Source organism: Solanum pennellii, chromosome 2 (assembly GCF_001406875.1).
Source record: "Solanum pennellii chromosome 2, SPENNV200".
NCBI classification, from domain to species: Eukaryota; Viridiplantae; Streptophyta; class Magnoliopsida; order Solanales; family Solanaceae; genus Solanum; species Solanum pennellii.
In genome coordinates, this window is record NC_028638.1 from 51,729,737 (window position 1) to 51,740,836 (window position 11,100).

Consider the following 11,100-nt stretch of genomic DNA (forward strand, 5'->3'; position numbering starts at 1 on the left):
AATTCCATTCTGTGTTTTTCTTTTTTACAAATATTCTTTGATGAAGCATAAGATGATTTCATGGAGGACCCCATATTTTTTTTTTTTTTTTGTGGTGGGGTCAAATTTATATAATATTGGAGCTACTGTATATTTGTGGAATCATATGTACGAGAATGTGAAGGGTTTGTGATAATAACGTTGTTTATATATGAACAAAGTTCCAAAAATACACAGTTATGTATTTATATCAAATTTTAGATCCAATTGTTGTAATACATGTTGCTAGTCGATACCTTGTACTGGCAGCTAGGGTTATATAAAAAAAGGGTAGCAGTAGGGTGTATCAGACTAGAAATGTACAGTGAACTCACATGACCCTATATACATATATACTCTCAGAAGGTTGTTTGGATTAGTTTCAGAAAATCGAGCGATAAAATTAGCTCAAAAAAGTATGAAATGTTTTATTTGTTTAAGATTAGGCATATTATTAACCCCTTATAGTATGTAATTTAACCCATATAACTAATAAATAATTTAAATAAAAAAGTTTCATTTGTTTAGTGTTATACCTATATAACTTTAAAGAAAAAAGAATTAATTTATTTGGTAATCGAACAAATTTTATTGTTCGTTCGGACGAGGATCTGTTGAAAACTACCTCTTTAAGATAAGAGGAATGTTTTGCAACTTAGCATAGGCTTCTACTAGACGTCCTATTTTTCCATAAAAATATATTTGTTCAAGAAGGGTGTTGTTGTTGGTAATAGACGAATCATCAAAAAAAAAATTATAAATTGATAAGAGTGGGACATATTAGGACATGACTTATTATTTAGTTCATCTTGACCTACCTTATTTCATCTCAGATAACTTTTTTTTAGACAAGATAAAGTAAATACACAATAATTTATTAATTTAATTCATCTCATTTTAACTCATTTAAATCCATTCAACCGTCAATTTGTCACCAAGTAATAGATAAAACATATCTACAAGTAGTATGTATTTTCTCTTTTCTATCTTTTTCTTACAAAGATGGGCTTATGGGGGTGAAATTGTCTCATTCCTTTTTCAAAGGCCAGATTAATTGCTCACTAGAAAAGCCAAAGCGAATGGTTCTTTGAAAAATTGATACTAAAAACACAAAGGTTCGAGGTCGATGATTATTTTTGTTCTCTTTTTACTCTGGCCATAGAAATAAAATGTCTACTGACTAGGAATAACGGAAAGAACAAAAAGTAACTCCTCTTGTGATGTTTTTGGTAAAGAGAGTTGCACTTATTCTCCATCAAAGTTTATTTTTTTTCTCTTTAGTATAGCTAATGTTTATATAAAGCATATCAAACAAAAGAAATCTCTTGATAAACTTATCGACAATCGGCATTATTATAGGACGTTTAACTATATATAAATGTTAGTAGCAAGAAAAAGAATATAGTTTGACATGGAATTTTAAGGTCGATCTAACGTTACACCAAGATAATCTAATGTGTATTGTTTCAAGCAAGGTAGGTCTTTGTGAAATGGGGAGAGAGTTTGATGCAGAATATGGTTTATTCTTTATAAAATTATTTTTGGTTTACAATTGTTGAGAAATTGGTGAAAAAGAACAAAATATACCAAAGTTCTAACCTTCTAAGGTGTTAACTCTGTTCTAACACTTATCTAGGGCAACTACACAATGATTCCTGCGGGTAATAATTCTTTTCCTTTAAATGTATAGTTAAGAGAACAAATCTGATAAAATTTTAAATAGTTAAGCATTAAATCCGATAAAAATATAGTTAAAAGAACCATTTTAAATATACTCATATACTTAAAGGACTATTTATGACATTTTCTCGAGAGAATAATATACGTTTTAAAATACTTAATCAGAAAAGAATAGAATCGTCTTTCCTTTCAAATTGGACAAAAATTAATAATACATGCCACACTGGAGTCTGTTTACAGACATTTTGTCTATATGGGGAAGATATAGCTATGGAACAGCAGATGAGTACAAAAATGCATATTCTGAGCAAGATGTATATAGTGCACCCAGAGAATCGTCCTTGTAACATTTGGAGATAAGTGAAAAACGACATCAAGGATGAAATGTTGACAGAAAAACTTGCCTTAATCTAACCCCAAACAGGCATAGTTTATACGTAACAAGTCTTGCAGTAATATACAACTCAATCCTATAGGAGAAAGAACAAAAAGAGCTCTCTAAAAGTTTACACTGTTCCAATCTTTTCCTCTGCAACGATTTCCTTTGGCCGAACCGAGGCCCTTCCCCAATGCGTATGGCTGAAATCCCATCGTGGTTGTTCGTTTTCTGCATGAAGTCAGGGATCTCATGGCTTACGCCACCAGATAGAACTCTCAGCATGTCTCAGTCGTCACCACTGACCAGAAGATGCTCTAGGTTTTCCCTTTGTAGAATTTAGATACTGTGAGACAAAGAGCACTCCCATTACAATTATAAGGCAGCCAACGAGTGTGCTAAAGAAGAGCGCACCAGGTTGCCTAGTTTGAACGAAACCATAAACTCCACTTGATGTGACAAGGATAAGATCAGTTAATCCATCATTTGAAAAGTCTTCGGACACCAAAGCGTGAGTTGGAGGTGCTGGGAGGTCAATAGTAGTCAACACACTCCCTCCAGGAGATAATATTACAGCTTCTTGGTCTCCTGCTGCAAGGATCAGTTCTTGACTGTCATGTACCCGTAGAGGAAATGCCTTCAGGGTTGGGACTACTTTACCAGCTTCCATCATCCCCGCTGGCGATTGAAGGTTTGACCATGTGGCACCCGTCAATACCTGCCAATTCCACAGAGCACCATGTCCATGCAAGCCCGGTGAATACGATGTTACCTGAAAAGAGTACAAGTAACCAGCAGTCAATTATTGTGTAAAAATGGATGTGCCCAAACATCATAAAAAAGACAAGAAATTAAGCATGTCCATGACATGTGAACTCATTTTTCAGGATTCAAACTACTCACTGTGAAGGCACAATTGTGTGTTACTGTTAAAACTAAACTCTTGTTCCTAAGTTGAGAGAATACCTCGCCACGGTTTGTCAAGAAGACAACATCTCCATGGCTTCCCTTACGATGTCGATGGCCATCATTTCTGGGGATGAGGATAGGCGTTGCTACCTCCAGTGAACTTGCATCAAAAGTGTGACCAAATCCTCTGGAGAATTCACCAGCCTGGAATAAGTTAAAAGGAGAATGACGACAAATAGAAGCATTGAAAAGCTGTTCTCGCACTGGAACACCAGAGGTGGCAACAGCCCAACAGGGACGCAGCACCTCCATTGATCCACTAACAACAGTCTGTTCAGCACCATTGGCCCCCACAACCTGCAAAAGAGCAAAATTAGAAAATAAAAGGACATGTTTTTGTCTTTAGACCAACATGCTTGTTCGTGTAAAAAAAGAACTCGTATTAGAAAGCTGATTGATTTATTAGAACAACAGTACTACCGAGCCACCAATTTTTTCCCTTCAACATTCATGTAGAGTCAAAATACTTCATATATTGCATTCTAGTCTGCTAGTTCTTTGGTCTCTGAAATATGGGAAAGATTGGTTTCTCTCCTAATACTGATTCATACTTTTCACTTTCAGTTTTAACATCCAGTATCCTCATATGTATCGTTCATTCATTTTTATTTTTATTTTGCGATCAAGCATAATATATACACATCATCCATAAAGGCTGACAAGTTCAAGAGGGAAAGAGTGTTCTCCAAAATTATCTCATCCTCGGCGCATATTTTATACTGTTCCTGTATAAATGTCAGTGCTATTAAGCCTAATTCCCGAGTGCAATTTTATGTTGTTATTTGGGGTCCACAAGATTTTTTGTAACTTCATCCATCTTACGCGAGTTTTATCTAGCATTTCACATTTTTTTATCTGTTGATGGAGCATCTATTTGCTACTTTATTCTAAGATTCATTATCCATGTTTATTCACATTTAAGCAAAGGCTCATATACCAAAGCTAATAGAGATTTTCCAATACGCTATATTAAAGCCCAAATTTGATAATTGATAATCGGACAATATAGTTCATTTCAATCTGAAAAGAAAAAAGTAACTTCAAGAAAATGCTTGACAAACATGACCACATTTCACACCTTGAACTCAAACAATCATTTCAATTTGAAATGGAGAAAGAAGACGTGATACATCAAAAGTTATATGTTACCTGGACATGGTCCAACACTCCATCGCCATTAATATCTGCATGAAGCCCGCCTTCTAGGAGGTGAAGCTGGTGAAATCATGACTTCACATTAGACATGAGCTAATAGGCAAGACGATGGAGGGTGAATAGGATCTAGAGTTCCCTTGTAAATAAACTTCTGGTCTAAGAAAGTGTAGAATATCTTTTCTAGGTGTTCATGATATATTGCTGTATAGAAAGACAAGATATGGCAGTATGCTTAGCAATTATTAGGCAGCTACTATCCGAGACCCCGTTTACTCAGATAATGCAATCAAGACTTTTATTAACCAGAATGTTGTACATATACACAGCAATACTTGAATCACCACGTCAGATATGTGATATGTGGCAGTTCATACCTTGCACACTGTACGTCCCGTTGCTATATGAACAGCTTCAATTCCTTCCTTCTCATGAGCCACGACAACGTTAGGGACCCACCAAAGCTGGGTATAATTGGTAATAGTAGGTATATAGGGCGAAGGCTGCACAAAAGAAAAAACTAAGAATGGATAATGTGATCGAGTGCTGATATGTTTTGAGGAATTCAATGTAGTCAAAATATTCTTAATTTCACCCAATTAAGTCTAGCTGACTATCTATGAATGATTCTAACTTTTAATCAATTGCCAGCTGGAAACAGCTGCTCCATTAAATGGTTCCATAGAAATACAGTTTCCTTCACAAAACAGGCACTGTTTTAGTGAGCAAAATTGTATAACCTTGGCAAAGAAATTACAGTCAAAATGGAGATGAAGATCCGGATTTAATTGTTCATTTCTTGATGCAGTAAGGAAATGAACCACAATCTTTTATGATAACAGAAGCATACAAGGAAAGTAGGTTACAATTTTAGAGGGCTAGTAGAAACAGTTTGGTTTTAGAATTTCCTTTCCAGATTTTAGAGCTCTCTCGCTCAATCTTTAGCAACCACTACCTGGCCTAGAAGTGCTTAATCCAGTTTTTGTATAATCTCACCTCTACTGACTATCTCTACATGCCAAAAACAACATAAAATACAAGACATTATGGAGAAAAAAGGGGAGGGAGAAGAGAACTACAATAACAGTAAACAGATCACCTTTTTGGGTTTTGCCGATTTTGCATAATTTACTGCCTTTCCTATAGCATTTGAGATTCTTTTGGTAGTGTCCTTCCCAGGAGTATGCTTTTCCTCAGGCTTCTGGAAAGGGTAAGTAGTGGACTTCCCAGGTACTTTCTTAACCGCCTTCCTTTTGTGTCGCCTGAAGTGCGCCAACTTTAACCTGGTGTCTTCTCGCCGATCCTGGTCCAAAAGAACTTGCCATATTAATTAACACAACCACCAACATACGTCGCAATGACTAGCAGAATGGAACAATAAGATGACATACTCACCCAGTTATGTGGCATAACTCCAAGAATAGATTCTCTAAATTCCCGACATTCGTACTAGTATTACAAACAATTCAAGTTAGCTTAGAGATGAATATTTTATAGAGTTGAATAAAACATTGTTCAACAAGCAAGGCAGAAATAGTAGGGAAAGATAACATTTGTTGGTCCTTGAAAGTTCTAAGTTCTGGTATTCATTATGTGTCCTTGAAAGTTCTAAGTTCTGAATTCATTTCCACGTAACACTGTTGGTCTCATAACTATTCTATAGAAGCTGGCTTCACATTGCTAGGTAATTAAGGCATTCAAAATTGAGCTAGTATGTTGCCATACCTCCCCAGGATGACGAATGTTCAAAGCATGAGCATCAAGTTTGTAATTATGTTGTGGAATCAGAAGAGATTCATCAGAAGATGGCGACTGAATATTCTGCAATATCAGGAGGATAAAAGGAAATGGAAGATCATTAGTAGATAAATATCTGAATATTCTCTCAAGTTTAGTCATACCCAAACTGACCGAGTTCACATGACAAACTCTAAGCTAGAAAAAACACCAGTAAGTTCAAGTTGTATCAGCATGTGTAAGATTTTCGCAAACAATTAATCTAGCTAGCTCTGACAAGATATTCAATTCCAAATTGACATTAACTCAATGGTGCCCTTGTTCAACAAATAGCAGACCAGCAATGATGCAACTACAAACTATAACATTGGTCTATGGTACAGATAAGTAAAGGATATACACACTTAACCAAAAATTAGACCTGAAAGATATTCTAGAACTAACGGAAAACAACAAATCACAAAAGGAAAACAAGGGACACTGCTAAAATCATCTTTATTCCTTGGGAAAAAAACATAACATGAAACAGAAAAGGCTTCTATTATGGGATGGAGAGTTGGTGGGAAACCTCTATCTTCCTGCTCCAACGTAGTTGGCCGGTCCGACCAGCAAGTGCATAAAGGGCAAAATGGCGTAAATCCACAACTCCTGAATTCTCAGATGCCTGGATTAAACAAGTATGTCAAATTTTAGAACTAAATAAAAAGGAAGCCTAGGAATACCTTGTCACCATAAGTAAATATAATTAATAATTAAAAAAAAACAATAAAATTCATGAAAAGAAGATAAAAATAAAACTGAATATACACAACCCCTCAGGAAGGACTAGATGCTTCATTTTCATCATGCTTTCCCCCAAGGCCCCAAAACAAACAAGAACTCAACACACAAAAATAGGGAATAACAGGTATAATGATGGTGATTTCTCCATCCTCCTCATATGGAGGTACACTAACACATGTGAATCACAATTCATGAGCACTATCATCTTAAAAGTCACATGTTTATAAGTACTTCACCAAGGACCCTGGAAATCTATTTGGAAGAGTGTGGTACCAACAAAGGTGAAGTGCTTCACCTGGCTGGTAGCCAGGACCCAGGAGAGTCTGTTTGACTCATGACTCATGAGGCATTACAAAAAAGGGAATTTGCATTGTTTCAATGTGCTCATTATGTAAGGAGGCCTCAAGAGACAAACAACCATCTTTTTTCACTGTAGAGTGGCAACATGAGTGTGGCATAATTTTTCAATATGGCTAAGGAGACCCGATCTATGCCAGAGCATACTGAAGACCTTCTAGGTTGTTGGATTAGAAGGGAAGAAAGCAAGAGCCAAAAGATATGGTGGAAATAATACCTGCCTGCATTTGGTGGAACATTTGGAAGAAAAGAAATGAAAATATTTTTGAAGGCAAACAATGTAAAATACAGAAGATCAAGTGGAAGCTTATCACTTAATGTTTTTGGTGTAAAGAGCAATATATAGAGGAGGAAGTTCAGTTAGTGGATAGACTTCTGTAATTACTTTCCGTAAGCGTAAATATTTGGAGGTGGACAACATACCCTTAATGCTGAGGAATACAAATTTTCCATTTTTTTTTTAAAAAAGTAATTCACCAAGGACCTTAATACAAAATCATAAGAAGTGACGAAGAATAAGGTCCAAGCTCAGACATTTTGCTCAAGGAGAGCTATTATTATTTCAAGGAGAAGCTGGGTTATGCGGACTAATGAAAGTATCTACAATTTTTCTTTGTGATATTTAATTTGACAAAGAGAGATAATTACTTCTCTTATTTGCTCAGACCAGAAATATGAAAGGGTGAAATCGGAAATACAAAAGAGTCATTTTACAGGCTTAGACGACAAGAACTAATATAAGTCATTTTCAAGTCAGACTCCTTGAATGAAAGCCACGACACTTAAGTTTTTCTTTTACATCTCTTCTCGATCTCAATATGCAAGCGAATAGACATATTCTGTATTCTATTTCTTTCTTCCCCAAATAACAACATGATTGATACAATGATATTATGTTTCTGTGGGGAACAAAAATAAAGCATGGCTATACTTGATAGAGACTGTAAGTCGAGCAAAAAGAAATGTGTGTAGAAAACAGCATGAATGTTTACCTCCTTCTCAGCAGCACTTCTTCTATGCTGCTCTGCACTTTTCTCAGCCATTTCAATCTCTTCAAATGGATCAATATGCATCTGAAAAGGGAGAAGATGTAACTTATGAGAAATTTAGCTCCAGATGTTTTACTTACTCAAAGAAAAGGAGAAGTTTAGCTCCAGATGTTTTACTTACTCAAAGAATAAGAGAAATTTAGCTCCAGATGTTTTACTTACTCAAAGAATTAAAAATTTAGCTCCAGATGTTTTACTTACTCAAAGAAAAGCTACAAAGGGGGTAAGAGACTAGCTAACAAATGCTACATGGTCATTGAATCATATAAAGTTGTATTTCCTTCTGAGATTTTTTACTTTGTAAATACTACCTTAAGTTGTATTTGAAATGACATTCTTACAGGATAGATCACTTCTAGAAAACAGTTAGGCTAATTACATACATGAGGCTGCATTTCCATCCGTCCGCCAACAATCACCAAACCTGAATCTCCATGCTTTACAGTATAATTACTTATGGAAATTGCTATCTCCCTGTGATGAGCATTGTGTGGAAAATCCTCCTGTATGAATTAACCAGGAAGAAAGAATAGACCATCAGTTATCACGAAGTATATCAGAGGTCACTGTAAGTCAAAATGTGAGAATCTCCATGCATAAAAGCACCTGCAAGTTGACCTCCCATAGCTTTTTGAGATTGTGATCGAAACACATCACAGACCAACCTGAGGTAACAACAACTAGGACCTGTTTTCGAGGCTCCCTGTGATTATAGTTCCTATCAATCACACCAGTGGCCATCGCCACTGCTCGTCTTCCTGAGACAATACGAATTTTGTCTGGCAAGAGGGACACCTCCGCGAGCAAACGTGCTTCACTGAAGCCTTCATCAACACGCCTAGAATGTGGTTCCAAAACCTAGCCAATACCCATATGCCATATGATAAGAAACCAAACAACAGACAAGAAACTTCTCAGCAAAAAAAAAAAGATTAAGCTCCATGCAAAAATTGATTAAGAAAATGCTGCTCAGTAATTGAAAATTCTAGCATAGATCCAGGCACAGAATAAATCAAAGACCTAATGCAAGGGCAGATTAAGACTAATTTCATCAGTGCAGTTGCAGTTGCACCCACGGATTTTTCCTGAGGGTCAGGTACAAGAATCTCTACTCTTCTAGTTCCTTCTATTCAAATGTTAGCAGTACTTTTCTACATCATATAAGTGGAAAAGTAGGTAGCCGCATAGCCTAGTAGGTTTCAGCTCAGCCCTTTCTATCTGATTAACCAAACCAAAAGTGTCTACACATTATATACAGGTATGTAAATGCACCAGTCGGAACCCATCCACTGACAATAAATTCTTAATCCGTATCTAATCCAATGGACTGTAATGTAAAAAATCACCTGAATTTTGGCATCATGAGTAGCGACAAGGACCTCTTTCTTTCCATCACCGTTGAGATCGGCAACAATTGGTGGAGGAAGACGCTCAGCCTCGTATTTGATGGGATACTCTTCGAAAAGATGATACCATGCCTCCTTGAACGATAAATCACCTTCGTGCTGGAATTAACCGCCAATAGACAATAAAATCAGTTTAAAGTATGAATTTTTCAATTAGGAGAAGTGATATAAAAAACGCTAGGGTTTTTGAAGATCGGAGATTTTTCTAGCAGTATGAAAATGGGATTGAATAGAGAAATGAATTTTACCTGTAGAGAGAAGAAAATAGCGAAAGCAGATAGCATCAGAATAGCTAAATCGCGTTTCCTCATCTTCTTGTGTCTTGCTGATTGATCAGCGACTCACACAGTCGCAAAGAGGAAGATGTGCTAGCGTTCTTAACTTCAATGAAGAACTCAGTTGTAACGTTTGACTACGGCTTGATTTTTTTTCCGGGTCAACCCGCTTCTACATTCTGGCCCAGTAAAATTGGGTTGAGAAGTTATGATCTTACTATCTTATAAATCAGAGAAGATCGTTATAAGTTGCCATAACAATCACACAAATTCTCTACTTGTGTCACTCTTCTTCCAAAAGAATTCCCAAATACCTTTTCCAATTTGACTGTTTTGTGCATATAAGTCTTCTCTACGTACGGCGTACTTAGAACGTTTTTGAATGGAGGACCCATGAAAAAACAGTTTCCCTATTTATCCCCACAAAAGGCAATGATAAAATTAACATAGCATATTTTATACTCTACGGTGAAATTACATTGACTATATTAGTGGTTGATGATGTTTAAACTTGAATAGGTTTCTTATTGTATCAATTAAAAGAAACTTTTTTAAAAAAAAAATTGTGTAAGTTCCTATTATTTTTTGGATGGAGATGGTATTAGTGTATAAGAGAATTGGTAGGAATTTGATGCTTCGAGATGGCCCAGTGATTTGAGGGTCTCAAGTTCAGAACCCCTTGCCAGCGAAAGCAAGGAGTTTGCCTTCTGGATCGAGCTTGTCGCACCAAACTTGCTTAGTCTCCTATGTGATTTGCGAGCCGCGGGTTCTTCTTGTCATAAAAAAAAAAATTGGGTAGGAATATAATAAGTATGGTGAAGAATAGTGGTTGCTATCAAGGAAAGCGTCTCATAATACACCGTATCAATTGTTAGAATATATCTTCTTATATTAGTAAAAAAACATTTCATTCGATCTGTCTCACTTGTTTTACAACCTTTCTCTTTATCATCGGCATATCATATATCCTATTATTTGTTCCTGTCCTAAACATCTCTCCAAGACTGACCGTTGGCTCAACGCAGCTAATTAGGTACTTAGTTTGTGTATATCTAAAAAGAATGTCTACAATAACAATTAGGGATTTTTTCAATAATCTGGAGAGGTGCCCTGGACACCATCTGTATCAATACTATGGTAAAGCTACCATGCGTATGCATACCCTACTTCAGATGTGTGCAAGAATATCAATAAACTGTTTGATGCACAAGGAATGACAAGATACGGAAATCTAAGCACATGAGAAACGTTGCTTTAGCAAGCACAGAAGAGAATCATGTCTCAAGGTCAGTTGTTAA

General features: G+C 36.2%; 1 protein-coding gene across 1 annotated transcript; it reads right to left on the reverse strand.

Annotated features, from left to right (window-relative positions):
- Positions 1 to 1,892: 1,892 nt before the first annotated feature.
- On the reverse strand, positions 1,893 to 10,205 carry LOC107011377. Its single transcript, XM_015210856.2, has 13 exons — positions 9,776 to 10,205; positions 9,468 to 9,626; positions 8,728 to 8,979; positions 8,505 to 8,624; positions 8,065 to 8,145; positions 6,501 to 6,596; positions 5,921 to 6,016; positions 5,591 to 5,644; positions 5,295 to 5,498; positions 4,573 to 4,698; positions 4,193 to 4,258; positions 3,041 to 3,340; positions 1,893 to 2,846 (listed from the first exon to the last, which is right to left on the reverse strand). Exons 1-13 carry the CDS (start codon positions 9,836 to 9,838, stop codon positions 2,370 to 2,372), a joined length of 2,094 nt encoding a protein of 697 aa, XP_015066342.1. The 5' UTR covers positions 9,839 to 10,205; the 3' UTR covers positions 1,893 to 2,369.
- Positions 10,206 to 11,100: the final 895 nt, after the last annotated feature.